We start from the raw sequence: 17,558 nt of genomic DNA on the forward strand, positions 1-17,558 counted from the left end.
CAGAATCTCGAGAAGAAAAGACGTAAAAGCAAAAATAAAAGCTGTTTCATGGTCGAACTGGAAGTTGTCTGGGTCTGCAAAAACTGCTGGTGCCATCTTTCTTCACTCCTCCCCCAGGACTAGAGATGATGCAAATATTTCTGCCAGGGACCCAGAAATTTCTTCTTTTGCTTCCCAAAATGTTATTGGAAACATTTTTCCAAAATAAACTTTGTTTGTGAGAAGAAAACGTGCCTGATTCCCTACTTGTGTAGTGTAATTCAGTCCATGTAGTCACAGAATTAATTCTGTATGAGTCATGTTTGCATAATGTGTACCTCTCACCACTGCTACTCATGGCCTCCTGGGATGAAGCAAACTTCCAGTGTTTGGGAGACTTCTGGAGGCTGAAGGACCCCAGACTGCCAAACTTCTCAGAGCCTTTGCATTGACTATACCAGGCTTCAGTGCATCCCTGCAGCCTTTAGTACGTTCCCCTGCAGCCTGGACTGTGCCAACTGGCAGCATTTCCTTGTGGACATTTTGTACTGAATAATCAACAAGTTTCAGGCTGACCAAAGAGTATCTTTCACTGAGTTGATGACCTTCCAGTAGCACTGATGTGTGTGTCCTGGGAACAATCTGAGGAGCAGAGAAGCCTCTGTAAGACAGCTGTTCAGGATAAGAACTGTCACAAAAGGGTGGGCAACTGTCTCTTCCTCAGTGCATCCATCCTGAGGAAAGTATGTGTTGAGAGTGAGATTCCTACAGGAACGTCCCTCTCATTGCCAGCCAAATGGGTTCTGAGTGCTTGCTGAGTTTTAGTAAACTTAAAGAGGGGTAACTTTGAAGGTATGAGACGTGAATTAGCTAAGATAGACTGGCAAATGACACTTAAAGGATTGACGTTGGATATGCAATGGCAAGCATTTAAAGGTTGCATGGATGAACTACAACAATTGTTCATCCCAGTTTGGCAAAAGAATAAATCAAGGAAGGTAGTGCACCCGTGGCTGACAAGAGAAATTAGGGATGGTATCAATTCCAAAGAAGAAGCATACAAATTAGCCAGAGAAAGTGGCTCACCTGAGGACTGGGAGAAATTCAGAGTTCAGCAGAGGAGGACAAAGGGCTTAATTAGGAAGGGGAAAAAAGATTATGAGAAAAAACTGGCAGGGAACATAAAAACTGACTGTAAAAGCTTTTATAGATATGTAAAAAGGAAAAGACTGGTAAAGACAAATGTAGGTCCCCTGCAGACAGAAACAGGTGAATTGATTATGGGGAGCAAGGACATGGCAGACCAATTGAATAATTACTTTGGTTCTGTCTTCACTAAGGAGGACATAAATAATCTTCCAGAAATAGTAGGGGACAGAGGGTCCAGTGAGATGGAGGAACTGAGCGAAATACATGTTAGTAGGGAAGTGGTGTTAGGTAAATTGAAGGGATTGAAGGCAGATAAATCCCCAGGGCCAGATGGTCTGCATCCCAGGGTGCTTAAGGAAGTAGCCCAAGAAATAGTGGATGCATTAGTGATAATTTTTCAAAACTCGTTAGATTCTGGACTAGTTACTGAGGATTGGAGGGTGGCTAATGTAACTCCACTTTTTAAAAAAGGAGGGAGAGAGAAACCGGGGAATTATAGACCGGTTAGCCTAACGTCGGTGGTGGGGAAGCTGCTGGAGTCAGTTATCAAGGATGTGATAACAGCACATTTGGAAAGCAGTGAAATGATCGGACAAAGTCAGCATGGATTTGTGAAAGGAAAATCATGTCTGACGAATCTCATAGAATTTTTTGAGGATGTAACTGGTAGAGTGGATAGGGGAGAACCAGTGGATGTGGTATATTTGGATTTTCAGAAGGCTTTTGACAAGGTCCCACACAGGAGATTAGTGTGCAAACTTAAAGCACACGTTATTGGGGGTAAGGTATTGGTGTGGGTGGAGAGTTGGTTAGCAGACAGGAAGCAAAGAGTGGGAATAAACGGGACCTTTTCAGAATGGCAGGCGGTGACTAGTGGGGTACCACAAGGCTCAGTGCTGGGACCCCAGTTGTTTACAATATATATTAATGACTTGGATGAGGGAATTAAATGCAGCATCTCCAAGTTTGCGGATGACATGAAGCTGGGTGGCAGTGTTAGCTGTGAGGAGGATGCTAAGAGGATGCAGGGTGACTTGGATAGGTTGGGTGAGTGGGCAAATTCATGGCAGATGCAATTTAATGTGGATAAATGTGAAGTTATCCACTTTGGTGGCAAAAATAGGAAAACAGATTATTATCTGAATGGTGGCCAATTAGGAAAAGGGGAGGTGCAACGAGACCTGGGTGTCATTATACACCAGTCATTGAAAGTGGGCATGCAGGTACAGCAGGCGGTGAAAAAGGCGAATGGTATGCTGGCATTTATAGCGAGAGGATTCGAGTACAGGAGCAGGGAGGTACTACTGCAGTTGTACAAGGCCTTGGTGAGACCACACCTGGAGTATTGTGTGCAGTTTTGGTCCCCTAATCTGAGGAAAGACATCCTTGCCGTAGAGGGAGTACAAAGAAGATTCACCAGATTGATTCCTGGGATGGCAGGACTTTCATATGATGAAAGACTGGATGAACTGGGCTTGTACTCATTGGAATTTAGAAGATTGAGGGGGGATCTGATTGAAACGTATAAGATCCTAAAGGGATTGGACAGGCTAGATGCAGGAAGATTGTTCCCGTTGTTGGGGAAGTCCAGAACGAGGGGCCACAGTATGAGGATAGAGGGGAAGCCTTTTAGGACCGAGATTAGGAAAAATTACTTCACACAGAGAGTGGTGAATCTGTGGAATTCTCTGCCACAGGAAACAGTTGAGGCCAGTTCATTGGCTATATTTAAGAGGGAGTTAGATATGGCCCTTGTGGCTATGGGGGTCAGGGGGTATGGAGGGAAGGCTGGGGCGGGGTTCTAAGTTGGATGATCAGCCATGATCATAATAAATGGCGGTGCAGGCTCGAAGGGCCGAATGGCCTACTCCTGCACCTATTTTCAATGTTTCTATGTTTCTATGTAATGGTCATTCTGCTATTTGGACATTGTGTTCAGGGAACCTCCTACAGTATCCATCATGTCTGCCCTGCATCCTCTGCAGGATATTTCAGTCACACCACCATCTGGTTGGCTTGTGTTCCGTGGTGGATTTCTGGAAGAAGCAACATGGTTATGATGGGATATGGAGGGCTATGGTCCCAGGGCAGGTCGATGGGAACAGGCAGTTTAAATGGTTTTGGCATGGACTAGATGGGCCAAAGGGCCTATTTCTGTGTTGCACTTGTCTATGACTCTATGACATAGAAACATCTTTTTCCAAAGTAGAAACATACAAATTAGCCAGAAAAAGTGGCTCACCTGAGGACTGGGAGAAATTCAGAGTTCAGCAGAGGAGGACAAAGGGCTTAATTAGGAAGGGGAAAAAAGATTATGAGAGAAAACTGGCAGGGAACATAAAAACTGACTGTAAAAGCTTTTATAGATATGTAAAAAGGAAAAGACTGGTAAAGACAAATGTAGGTCCCCTACAGACAGAAATAGGTGAATTGATTATGGGGAGCAAGGACATGGCAGACCAATTGAATAACTACTTTGGTTCTGTCTTTACTAAGGAGGACATAAATAATCTTCCAGAAATAGTAGGGGACAGAGGGTCCAGTGAGATGGAGGAACTGAGGGAAATACATATTAGTAGGGAAGTGGTATTAGGTAAATTGAAGGGATTAAAAGCAGATAAATCCCCTGGCCAGATGGTCTGCATCCCAGAGTGCTTAAGGAAGTAGCCCAAGAAATAGTGGATGCATTAGTGATAATTTTTCAAAACTCTTTCGATTCTGGACTAGTTCCCGAGGATCGGAGGTTGGCTAATGTAATCCCACTTTTTAAAAAAGGAGGGAGAGAGAAACCAGGGAACTATAGACCGGTTAGCCCAACATTGGTGGTGGGGAAAATGTTAGAGTCAGAAAATGGATGACTCCAACATCTTCCCAACCACTGAGGTTAGACTAACTGGCATATAATTCCCTTTCTTCTGAATTTCTCCCTTCTTCAAGAGGAAAGTGACATCTGCAATCTTCCTGTCTTCTGGAACCATTCCAGAATCTAGTGATTCTTGAAAGATCATTACTAAGGTCTCCACAATCTCTTCAGCCACCTCATTCGGAACCCTGGGGTGTAGACTATCCAGTCCAGGAGACGTATCTACCTTCGTTTCAGTTTCCCAAGAACCTTCTCTCTAGTAATGGTAACTTCACACACTTCATGACTCCTGACACCTGGAACTTCCACCATACTGCTACTGTTTTCCACAGTGAAGAGTGATGCAAAATACCTATTCAGTTCATCTGCCATTTCCTTGTCCCCCATTACTACCTCTCCAGTATTGTTTTCTGGTTCTCCAAGGTAGTGGATTCAGCCCAGTACATTACGGGTGTAATCCTCCCAACCATTGAGCACATCCCTTGTTTGGTGGATCCAGAACTGGCTTGCCCACAGAAGGCAAAGTGTGGTTGTAGACTGGTCATATTCTGCAAGGAGGTTGGTGACCAGTGGTGTGCTTCAGGGATCTGTTCTGTGACCCCTCCTCTTCATGATTTTTATAATGATGGGTTAGTAAATTTGCTGATGACACAAAGGTTGGGGGTGTTGTGGACAGTGTCATCAGGGGTTACAATGGGACATCGATAGGGTGCAAAACTGGGCTGAGCAGTGGCAGATGGAGTTCAACCCAGACAAGTGTGAAGTGGTTCATTTTGGTAGTCAAATATGATGGCAGAATATAGTATTAATGGTAAGACTCTTGGCAGTGTGGAGGATCAGAGGGATCATGGGGTCTGTGTCCATAGGTGCAGGTTGACTGTATGGTTAAGAAGGCATATGGTGCATTGGCCTTCATCAATCGTGGGATTGAGTTTAAGAGCCAAGAGGTAATGTTGCAGCTATATAGGACCCTGGTCAGACCCCACTTGGAGTACTGTGCTCAGTTCTGGTCACCTCACTACAGGAAGGATGTGGAAACTATAGGAAGGGTGCAGAGGAGATTTACAAGGATGTTGCTTGGATTGGAGAGCACGCCTTATGAGAATAGGATGGGGTGCAGTTTGTTAGGTGTATTTCTTGACACAATATGTAGATAAGCCCACAAGAGGAGAGACTGTACTTGATTTGGTATTGGGAAATGAACAATGTTGTGCCGACCCTCAAACCCTGCCTCCCATATAAGCCCCCACCTCACATTCCTCCATATACCTGTCTAGTAGTCTCTTAAACTTCACTAGTGTATCTGCCTCCACCACTGACTCAGGCAGTGCATACAACGCACCAACCACTCTCTGAGTAAAAACCCTTCCTCTAATATCCCCCTTGAACTTCCCACCCCTTACTTTAAAGCCACGTCCTCTTGTATTGAGCAGTGGTGCCCTGGGGAAGAGGCGCTGGCTATCCACTCCATCTATTCCTCTTATTATCTTGTACACCTCTATCATGTCTCCTCTCATCCTCCTTCTCTCCAAAGAGTAAAGCCCTAGCTCCCTTAATCTCTGATCATAATGCATACTTTCTAAACCAGGCAGCATCCTGGTAAATTTCCTCTGTACCCTTTCCAATGCTTCCACGTCCTTCCTATAGTGAGGTGACCAGAACTGGAAACAATACTCCAAGTGTGGCCTAACCAGAGTTTTATAGAGCTGCATCATTACATCGCGACTCTTAAACTCTATCCCTCGACTTATGAAAGCTAACACCCCATAAGCTTTCTTAACTACCCTATCCACCTTTGAGGCAACTTTCAGGGATCGGTGGACATGTACCCCGCGATCCCTCTGCTCCTCCACACTACCAAGTATCCTGCCATTTACTTTGTACTCTGCCTCGGAGTTTGTCCTTCCAAAGTGTACCACCTCACACTTCTCCAGGTTGAACTCCATCTGCCACTTCTCAGCCCACTTCTGCATCCTATCAATGTCTCTCTGCAATTTTTGACAATCCTCTACACTATCTACAACACCATCAACCTTTGTGTCATCTGCAAACTTGCCAACCCACACTTCTACCCCCACATCCAGGTCATTAATAAAAATCACGAAAAGTAGAGGTCCCAGAACAGATCCTTGTGGGACACCACTAGTCAGAATCCTCCAATCTGAATGTACTCCCTCCACCACCACCCTCTGCCTTCTGCAGGCAAGCCAATTCTGAATCCACCTGGCCAAACTTCCCTGGATCCCATGCCTTCTAACTTTCTGAATAAGCCTACCGTGTGGAACCTTGTCAAATGCCTTACTAAAATCCATATAGATCACATCCACTGCACTACTCTCATCTATATGCCTGGTCACCTCCTCAAAGAACTCTATCAGGCTTGTTAGACACGATCTGCTCTTCACAAAGCCATGCTGACTGTCCCTGATCAGACCATGATTCTCTAAATGCCTGTAGATCCTATCTCTAAGAATCTTTTCCAACAGCTTTCCCACCACAGACGTAAGGCTCACTGGTCTATAATTACCTGGACTATCCCTACTACCTTTTTTGAACAAGGGAACAACATTCGCCTCCCTCCAATCCTCTGGTACCATTCCCGTGGACAACGAGGACATAAAGATCCTAGCCAGAGGCTCAGCAATCTCTTCTCTTGCCTCGTGGAGCAGCCTGGGGAATATTCCGTCAGGCCCCGGGGACTTATCTGTCCTAATGTATTTTAACAACTCCAACACCTCCTCTCCCTTAATATCAGCATGCTCCAAAACATCAACCTCACTCATATTGTCCTCACCATCATCAAGTTCCCTCTCATTGGTGAATACCGAAGAGAAGTATTCATTGAGGACCTCACTCACTTCCACAGCCTCCAGGCACATCTTCCCACCTTTATCTCTAATCGGTCCTACCTTCACTCCTGTCATCCTTTTTTTCTTCACATAATTGAAGAATGCCTTGGGGTTTTCCTTTACCCTACTCACCATGGCCTTCTCATGCCCCCTTCTTGCTCTTCTCAGCCCCTTCTTAAGCTACTTTCTTGCTTCCCTATATTCCTCAATAGACCCAGCTGATCCTTGCTTCCTAAACCTCATGTATGCTGCCTTCTTCCTCCTGACTAGATTTTCCACCTCACTTGTCACCCATGGTTCCTTCACCCTACCATTCTTTATCTTCCTCACCGGGACAAATTTATCCCTTACATCCCGCAAGAGATCTCTAAACATCGACCACATGTCCATAGTACATTTCCCTGCAAAAACATCATCCCAATTCACACCCACAAGTTCTAGCCTTATAGCCTCATAATTTGCCTTTCCCCAATTAAAAGTTTTCCTGTCCTCTTTGATTCTATCCTTTTCCATGATAATTATAAAGGCCAGGGAGCAGTGGTCACTGTCCCCCAGATGCTCACCCACTGAGAGATCTGTGACCTGACCCGGTTCATTACCTAGTACTAGATCTGGTATGGCATTCCCCCATATTTACAATAGCATTGGAGAGAGATAGGAACAGACAAGTTAGAAAACGTTTAATTGGAGTAAGGGGAATTACGAAGCTATCAGGCAGGAAATTGGAGGCTTAAATTGGAAACAGATGTTCTCAGGGAAAAGTACAGAAGAAATGTGGCAAATATTCAGGAGATATTTGTGAGGAGTTCTGCATAGGTATGTTCCAATGAGACAGGAAAGTTATGGTAGGGTACAGGAACCGTGGTGTACAAAGGCTGTAATAAATGTAGTCAAGAAGAAAAGAAAAGCTTACAAAAGGTTCAGAGAGCTAGGTAATGTTAGAGATCTAGAATATTATAAGGCTAATAGGAAGGAGCTTAAGAAGGAAATTAGGAGAGCCAGAAGGGGCCACGAGAAGGCCTTGGCGGACAGGATTAAGGAAAACCCCAAGGCATCCTACAAGTATGTGAAGAGCAAGAGGATAAGACGTGAAAGAATAGGACCTATCAAGTGTGACCGTGCGAAAATATGTATGGAACCGGAGGAAATAGCAGAGGTGCTTAATGAATACTTTACTTCGGTATTCACTGTGGAAAAGGGTCTTGGTGATTGTAGTGATGACTTGCAGCAGACTGAAAAGCTTGAGTATGTAGATATTAAGAAAGAGGATGTGCTGGAGCTTTTGGAAAGCATCAAGTTGGATAAGTCACTGGGACCGGATGAGATGTACCCCAGGCTACTGTGGGAGGCAAGGACGAAGATTGCTGAGCCTCTGGCAATGATCTTTGAATCATCAATGGGGATGGGAGAGGCTCCAGAGGATTGGAGGGTTGCGGATGTTGTTCCTTTATTCAAGAAACGGAGTAGAGATAGCCCAAGAAATTATAGACCAGTGAGCCTTACCTCAGTGGTTGGTAAGTTGTTGGAGAAGGTCCTGAGAGGCAGGATTTATGAATATTTGGAGAGGTATAATATGATTGGGAATAGTCAGCATGGCTTTGTCAAGGGCAGGTCATGCCTTACGAGCCTGATTGAATTTTTTGAGGATGTGACTAAACACATTGATGAAGGAAGAGCAGTAGATGTAGCGTATATGGATTTCAGCAAGGCATTTGATAAGGTACCCCATGCAAGGCTTATTGAGAAAGTAAGGAGGCATGGGATCCAAGGGGACATTGCTTTGTGGATCCAGAACTGGCTTGCCCACAGAAGGCATAGAGTGGTTGTAGACGGATTATATTCTGCATGGAGGTCGGTCACCAGTGGAGTGCCTCAGGGATCTGTTCTGGGACCCTTACTCTTCGTGATTTTTATACATGACCTGGATGAGGAAGCGGAGAGATAGGTTAATAAGTTTGCTGATGACACAAAGGTTGGGGGTGTTGTGGATAGTGTGGAGAGCTGTCAGAGGTTACAGTGGGACATTGGTAGGATGCAAAAACTGGGCTGAGAGGTGTCAGATGGAATTCAACCCAGATAAGTGTGAAGTGCAAACACGAGGAATTCTGCAGATGCTGGAAATTCAAGCAACACACATCAAAGTTGCTGGTGAATGCAGTAGGCCAGGCAGCATCTCTAGGAAGAAGTATAGTCGACGTTTTGGGACGAGACCCTTCATCGTCACGGTGGTGCCTGAAAAGAGGATGCTGTCCAAGTTGCATGCCATCTTGGACAATGTCTCCCATCCACTACATAATGTACTGGTTGGACGCAGGAGTACATTCAGCCAGAGACTCATTCCACTGAGATGCAACACTGAGCGTCATAGGAAGTCATTCCTGCCTGTGGCCATTAAATTTTACTCCTCCCTTGGAGGGTCAGACACCCTGAACCAATAGGCTGGTCCTGGACTTATTTCCCAGCATTTACATATTACTATTTAATTATTTATGGTTTTATATTGCTTTATTTATACTCTATTCTTGGTTGGTGCAACTGTAACGAAACTTAATTTCCCTCGGGATCAATAAAGTATGACTATAACTATGACTATGTCTATGACTATGATATAACACCTTTAGTCCTGTATTCACTCTTTTCGATTTTGTCCACCTTTCACATTGTACCTTATCCTGTTGAATACAATTTTGCCATGTTATCAGCCTCTGTTTGCTAGGAGTCTCTCTACACATTGCCTCTGTTTGTAAACCAACTACCTCATCTTCAGCAGTGTCACTCCAGTTCCCAACTCCCGCCAAATTAGTCTAAACCCTCTCATACAACTCTAGCCAACCTGCCCACAGGGATATTGGTGCCCCTTAGGTTCAGGTGTAACACATACCTTTTGTACAGATCATACCTTCCCCAGAAGAGATCCCAATGATCCATAAATCTAGACCCCTGCCCCCTGCTCCAGTTCCTCAGTCACACATTCACCTGGCAAATTATCCTATGTTTACCCTCACTGGCGTGTGCCACAGGCAGCAATCCAGGATTACTGCCCTGAAGGTCTTTCCTTCAGTTTTCTACCTAGCTCCCCGAAATCTCTCCTCAGGATGACAAAAACTTCTGTCTGCTTATCCTCGCCCTTGAGAATGCCATGGACCTGATGCAAGACATCCCTGATCCTGGCACCTGGGTGGCAACACACCATCCGGGTGCCTCTATCACATCTAGAGAATCTTGTCTCTGTTATTCTGATGATGGAATCTCCTATCAGCACTGCAGGCCTTGTCACCTCTCTGCCCTATTGAGCCACAGCACCAGACTGAGTGCCAGAGACCCGGTGACTGTGGCCCCTCCCCTGCCCCCAATAGGTTGTCCCCTCTATAGTATCTAAAGTTTTATCCTTGGTGTTGAGGGAAATGACCACAGGAGTACATTTCCTGTCCTGACAGTCAGCTGGTTATCTGTCTCCTGAAATCTAAGTGTTACTACCTCCCTGTAGCTCCCGTTATCACGTCCTCATTCTCCCATATGAGTTGAAGGTCATCGAGCTGCAGCTCCAGTTCCTTGTTCTGTCCTCTCAGGAGCTGCGGATGTGTTTATTCCAGGAGACGGAAAGTCTCCCAGACTTCCCTCATCCCACACGAACTACAAAACACTGCCCTGGAGCCATGTTCACTAAAATACTCTGCCCTAACAGATGAGGAATGAACAAGTAAGAAGAGGGGGAGTGAAACTTCCCAGATACTTTACCTTGCCGAAGCCAAAGCCACTCTAAACCTGGCTCACTCCAAAGAATGGCCACTCCGCTGCACCTGAGTTGGCCCTTTCTAATAAATCCATCTTGTTGAATGGTTGCTCTGCAACTCCAGAGAAACTGCCGTGAAGCTCTGCCTTTTAAATCTCGATTGCGGTCTTGATTGAAAAGTAGCTCTTTTTACGCAGCCCCCGATGTTGATCATCCAACTGGTCCGGAGGATACATCACACATGGGATCCAAGGTACAGGATAGACTTGGTTGAAGGATGATAGTGCAGGGTTGTGTATTTATGTTGTCTAGAGACACAGCACAGAGTGAGCCTTCCAGCTCTTTGAGCAGCACCGTCCCACTATGACCAATGACCAATCGCCAATTAACCTATCCAGTCGATTAATTAGACTATGGAGGAAACCGGAGCACCCAGGGAATCCCTAAGCATTTCACGTGGAGCACGTACAGACTCCTCGCAGGGGATGCTGAAGTTGAACTCTGAGCTCTGACACCCTGAGCTGTTATGGTGTTGTGTTAACCGCCGTGTTACCATGGAGACCTGTGTCCAGTGATGTACTGGTGGAATCGATGCTGCTCCCTTGTTTGACACACAGTATATATCAATGATTTGGATACAGATGTAGTTAGTAAGTTTTCAGATTACACTAAAATTGAGGACATTGAAGACGATTGTGTAAGATTACAATAGGATCTTGGCGTGGGCCAAATGAATGGCAGACGGTATTTAACTACGACAAGCGTGATGGGTTGCAGTTTGGTAAGTTAACAGGGGCAGGAGTTGCACAGTAAAGTAGGGCCCCAGAGAATGTTGTAGGACAGAGGGACTGAGGTGTACAGGTACATAGCTCTCTGACTCTGAAGAAAACAGATGCAGCCTATCGAATTTCTCCTGATAACTCAGGCCCTCCAATGTTACATGTTACAAACAACTAATGACCATTGGTACACCATTTTTTACAGATGTCCAGTCAGAGAAACACCATCCACCACTATTCTCTGCCTCCAATCACCAGGCCAATATTGGATTCACTTCATCAGGAAACCTTAGATCTCTTATGCCTTACTCTTGTAACTGTTGGCATTGACTGTGTTTAATTTTGTTTCAACTTCCTGTCAAGGCATGGCTGCTCTGGACAGCAAAGCCTCTGGGAAGATGGGATTGCGAGCAGTGATCTACTATACCACTACCACTGTCCTGGCCGTGATAACCGGGATCATCATGGTGTTGATCATTCACCCTGGAGGAGGAGGCAAGGACAAGATGCATCGGGAGGGCAAGATCGAAAAAGTGCACTCAGCTGACGCGTTCATGGACTTAGTCAGGTCTGGAACATACTCTCGATTCAATTCTCCCTCAGAGCCTGAAGTGACTTCAGATCACTCCAATATGGACACACACTCACACCCTTACACTTACTATAGACTAACATGTACATATACATTCATGGTTGTGGGGAAGGGTGTAACTAGGACAAACAGAATTTATGCTTGGAGCCAGGGTAATGGGAGAGGTACAAAACGAGCACTCTGCGCCGGTATTTACCAAGTGAGGCATGGAAAACAGTGAGATCAGGGAGAGACATGTTAACATTTGAGGGCATGTTAATATGAAGCAGGAGGTGTTAGGTCCCTTGAAAAACATTGAGGTGGATAATTCCCCAGAGCTTGATATTCTCTATTCCAGGTTATTGAGAGAGGATTTTACCACATCCTTTAAAGAGATCTTTGTATCCTGTAGGCATGGATGAGGTTCCAGAGGACTGGAGAGCTGTCACTATTGTTCCTCTGTATACACCATGAAAACAGGCATTTAGGGCCAACTGATCCATGCCGACCAGGGTTTCCAACTCACCTAGTCACATTTGTCACTATCCCTCTAAAGTCTAAATTCTCCTATCCATGTACCTGTCTAAATATTTTTTAAGTGTTATTTTTGAAGATAGGAAATTGAGACAAACCAGGAAATTATGGGTCAATGATCCTCTCAGCGGTCCTCACAATTCTTTGTAGGGTCTTGCAGTTAGATACTTTGCAGTTCCCGTACTGGACAGTGATGCAGCTACTCAGAGCACTCTCAATGGTGCTGCTGGAACATTTGGTTAGAATAGAAGGGAGGAGCCTTACTCGCCTGAACCTCCTCAAGAAGGGGAGACATGCTGTGCTTTCCTGACTGAAGAGGTGGTGTTGAGGGACCAGGTGAGGTGCTATGTTGGCTAGATATGGGCTGGTTGGAAATGTGGGCACAGAAATGGCTGGTGGATTTTAATCTGGAAAAACGTGAGGTGCTGCACATTGGGAGGTTAAGCATAAGTTTGATGTTTCATATTTTTTGAAAGGGTTGATTCCCTGGTTCTTTGTTTCATGACTATCTGTGGGGAGGGTGAATCTTATGTTGTGTCCTGCAAACATACTTTGAAAATAAGTGTACTTTGAATCTTGAATCTTTGAAAGTGTTCAGAAAATGGCAGGAGCACTGATAGACAAAGGGATTTTGGGGTGTAAGTCCCATTGTCCCCTGAAAGTGGCAACACAAATAGACAAGTCTGTTCCTGTGTTGTACTGTTAACTGTTCAATGCTTATCTTGGAGGGGTTTTAATAGAGGAGGTGACTTTTCATATTGAGTTCCAAAGCGAATACTTTTCATTGGTATTCACAATAAAATTATTTTATAGATGGAGAACGCAGTGAAGGGCAAAGAGGAATTGTAGTGCAAGTTTCTGTAAGTGAAGAGGGAGTACTCAATGCCTTATGGGTTTAGAGGTGGATAAATCATAGAGACATAGAGCATGGAGACAGGCTGTTCAGCTTGACCTGTCCATGCTGACAGTGACCCTCTCTCTTAGGATGCAGTAACTGCCAAATGTGTCCTCCATTATCAGCAGATTTGTTATGCAGACTGTTTCCCTATATCTAAGTTTTTAATGTGGATCATAAGTAGTTGGCATCTATTACCAGTAACTGATGGCTGACCAGGTATGTTTGCTTTTTTATCCCAAGTCCCTTTCTACTTCTTGATTGGGAGTACCTGCATTCCATTTCTCAGTACAGCTGTCCCTTATACCTCAAGCCCAGCCCAGGTGAACCAAACAGAAGAGTACAAGAGAGGGAATGAGTGTGATCTCTGACAATAAAGTATTCACTCTGTAATACTCTCATTTATTTTCTTCACAGGAATATGTTTCCCCCAAATCTGGTAGAGGCTTGCTTCAAACAGGTAAGAGACAGGTCATCAAAGAGACAATCTAATCTCTTGCTCCTGACATTCAATAGCATTTTGGTTCTCCCCTATCAATACACTGGAGGGAGGGGGAAATACCATGGCTACCAGAGCAGATCATGGGCTGGGGTTCCTGCAGCTGGCAACACACTTTTCCATCATCTACAGGGAGTAAGTCAGGAGTGTGATACAACAGTCGAGCACAGGAATAGCCTCTTTGACCCATGCTGACAGTGCTGAGCATGATGCCAATTTAAACTGCACATCAATCTGCTCATGGTCGATATCTCTCCATACTCCACATGTTATAACGTTATACTGTATGGAAACAAGCCCTCCGGCCCAACATGTCCCATCTGACCAAGATTCCCATTTAAGCTAGTCTCATTTGTCTATGTTTGTCCCATATCTCTCTAAACCTTTCCTATCCATGAAATGTCTTTCAAATGTTGTTATTGCACTGTTTCAACCACTTTCTCTGGCAGTCATTCCACATACTCACCATACTCTGCATGGAAAACTTCCCCCATAGATTCCTGTTAAATCTCTCCCCTCTGAACTTCAGCCTATGTCCTCTAGTTCTTGAATCCCCAACCCTGGGAAAAAGACTGAGTACCTGTGCGCCTCATGATTTTAGATTATGAGAACACTTAGTCCTCTTTTATTGTCATTTAGAAATGCATACATGCATTAAGAAATGATACAATGTTTCTCCGGAGTGATATCACAGAAAACACGACAGACCAAAGACTAACACTGACAGAACCACATAATTATAACATATAGTTACAGCAGTGCAAAGCAATACCATAATTTTGATAAGGAACAGACCATAGGCACAGTAAAAAAAAGTCTCTAAGTCCCTGAGTCAATCGACTCCCGAGTCCCCGGTAGCAGGCAGCAAAAGGGAGAAACTCCCTGCCATAAACCTCCAGGCACCGTCAACTTGCCGATACCTTGGAAGCAGCCGACCCCAGCCGACCCTGAGTCCATCCATCCAAAAACTTCGAGCTTCTGACCAGCCTCTCCGATACAGCCTCCCGAGCGCCATTCTCTGCCGAGCGCCTTTGACCTCTCCCCGGCCGCTGAAACACGCGAAGCCGAGGATTTCGGGGCCTTCAGCTCCGGAGATTCCGGTTACCACTCAGTAGCGGCGGTGGTAAAGCAGACATTTCAGAAGTTTTCCAGATGTTCCGCTGTGCACTCACGTCTGTCTCCATCAAATCAGGATTGTGCACGGTCCCCTACTTGACAGATAACAAATATTCATCACCGAAGTGGCCACGCGTGCTGTCGTCGCGCCGCCATCTTCTCCCCCCTCCCTTTGAACACCTCTATGAGATCTTCTCTCGGTCTCTTGTAGTCCAAGGAATGAAGTCCTAGCCTCTAAAGCATCTCCCTAAAACTGAGTCCCTAGGGTCCTAGCAACATCCTCATAGATCTCTTCTGCACTCCTTCCAGCTAAATGGCATCTTTCCAACAACAGGGTGACCAAAACTGAACACCAGCTCATGTGCCTGTCTAAATGCCTTTTAAATATCGTATCTACTTCCACCACCACCTCCGGCAGCATGTACCTGGCATCCACCACTCTCTGTAGAATGAAAACTTACAGCATAAATCTTTTAACTTCCTCCTTCTCACCTTAAACCAATCATTTTGATATTTAGTTCCCCTCCCCTGGTGAAAGACTTTGTGTGTTCATACTATCTATACAACTCTCAAGTCTATATACCTCTAAAGGTCACTGTTCTGTCTCTTACATTCCATAGAATATAGTCCTACCCTACCCATCCTATCCCTATCCCTATACCTCATGCCCTTGTAAATCTGAAATGTGTTTTCACCAATGTTTTGTACAACTGCACCATATCATCCTAACTTCTAAACTCAATGTCCTGGCTTAAGGCCAGCATGCAGAAGTTTTCTTCACCATGCTGTCTACCTGTGACACCACTTTCAACAAACTATGCACATGTAAGGTTCTCTGTTCTACAACATTACACACAGCCCAATCATTCACCGTCCAAGTAAGTCCTAGACCTCTCAAGAGGCAACAATTCACTCTCGTTCAAATTGAAAGCCATTTGTCAATCCTCAGCCCACTTACCCAGCTGATCAAGATCGACCTGTAATTTTAACAATCTCCTTCACTGTCTACGATACAATCTATTTTAATGTCATCCTCAAATTTACTAATCTTGCCTTGTACATTCTCATCCAAACTATTGATATAAATTATAATCAGAAAAGATCCCAGCACTAACCCCTGTGGCAGATGACTAGTCACAGGCTACTGTCTGAGAAACAAACTCTATCAAACTCTGTTTACTATCAACAGACTAATTGTGAATCCAATTAGCTATCTCTCCCTGATCCTTCGCAACTTAACTTTCCAGACTAGCCTGTCAGGCAGGATCTGTTAAAGTCCTTGTTGAGGTCTATGTTGACAACAAGCAAAACCCTACCCACATCTGTCCTCTTGAATACCTCTTTAAAAAACTCCAAAAGATTAGTCAGACACAATTTCCCATGGACAAAACCATACTAACTATTCCAAATTTGGCCTTGTCTACCCAAGGGTTGATAGATCCTGACCTTCAGAATCCTCTCCAGTAACATTCACCACTGCTGTCAGACTCACTGGCCTGTAGTTCCTTGGCTTGTCTTTGCTGCCTTTAGAGCATAGAACAGTACAGCACGGAACAGGTTTAAAGGCTGATTTATAGTTATGCGTAGCCCTACGCCGTAGCGAGCATGCATAGTTGTGTCTGCGTCGCTCTGCAATTCACTGCCAAAACACTAGTTGGCGGTGGGGTTTCTATGCTACTGTGTTGAGTTTCTTCATGAGGGACGTGGAGGAGGAAATGCCGGCAGGTAGATTTGATGATTTGGTTCATCGTCTCCAACCATGGTGGAGAAAAGCAACCAGAAATGCGATGCTACCAAGCGGACCAATCACAGTTGATGTGGTCTGCGTCGCCACGATGCGTGAGTTACATTTTTGGGGAGGTGCACATCACCCTACAGTGTACGGTATGCGATACCTACGGCGTACATTTGACGCACAAGTATAAATCAGCCTTTAGTGTGCCAAACTAATTAATAATCAAATGCCCAATCCCTTCTGTCTACACAGCATCCATATTCTTCCATTTCTGCAAATTCATGTGTCAAAGAGCCTCTTAAATGGTTCCATTTCCTTTGAACTGCCCTCTCTCACCTTGGATGCATCCCCTCTGGTATTAGACATTTCAACCCTAGGAAAAGGATACTGACTGTCTACTCTATCAATGCCTATCATAATCTTACAGACCTCTATCAGATCTCCCCTCAGTCTCTGTCACCCCAGAAAAAAAAATCGGAGTTTGACCAGCCTCTCCTTTTAGCACATGCCATCTAGGCAACGTCCTGATAAACCTTTTCTGCACCCTCTACAAAGCCTAATGAATCCTTCCCACCTCCTTCCATCCAGAATTGAAATATTCCAGATGTGGCCTCACTACATTTTTAAAAAGCTGCAAAGTAACTTCCTGAGTTTCAACTTAGTTCCTCAACTAATAAACGCAAGCATGTCATCATCATCATCATCATCAGGTGCCATGCCCAGTTTGAGCTTTAACTGCCAAGGCCCACACACTCCTGTTTCGGGTCAAGTGGATCAATTCATTGGGACTCATTTCCAGTTCTCTGGCTGCTGTCTCCATCATCATTTGTCTTTGCCTTCCTCTTGCTTTCTTCCC

At 44.8% G+C, this 17,558-nt stretch overlaps 1 protein-coding gene across 5 annotated transcripts in view; it reads left to right on the forward strand.

The window, feature by feature from the left end:
- Positions 1 to 17,558, forward strand: part of LOC140197487 (excitatory amino acid transporter 1-like) — an 80,649-nt gene that overhangs the window by 9,784 nt on the left and 53,307 nt on the right. For all 5 annotated transcript variants that reach the window (XM_072257454.1, XM_072257457.1, XM_072257458.1 and 2 more), the window contains exons 2-3: positions 11,716 to 11,920; positions 13,770 to 13,812. In XM_072257454.1, the coding sequence (XP_072113555.1) occupies positions 11,716 to 11,920; positions 13,770 to 13,812 (248 nt within the window). The remainder of the gene's footprint in view (positions 1 to 11,715; positions 11,921 to 13,769; positions 13,813 to 17,558) is intronic.

This window comes from Mobula birostris, chromosome 5 (genome assembly GCF_030028105.1).
Source record: "Mobula birostris isolate sMobBir1 chromosome 5, sMobBir1.hap1, whole genome shotgun sequence".
Classification (NCBI taxonomy): Eukaryota; Metazoa; Chordata; class Chondrichthyes; order Myliobatiformes; family Myliobatidae; genus Mobula; species Mobula birostris.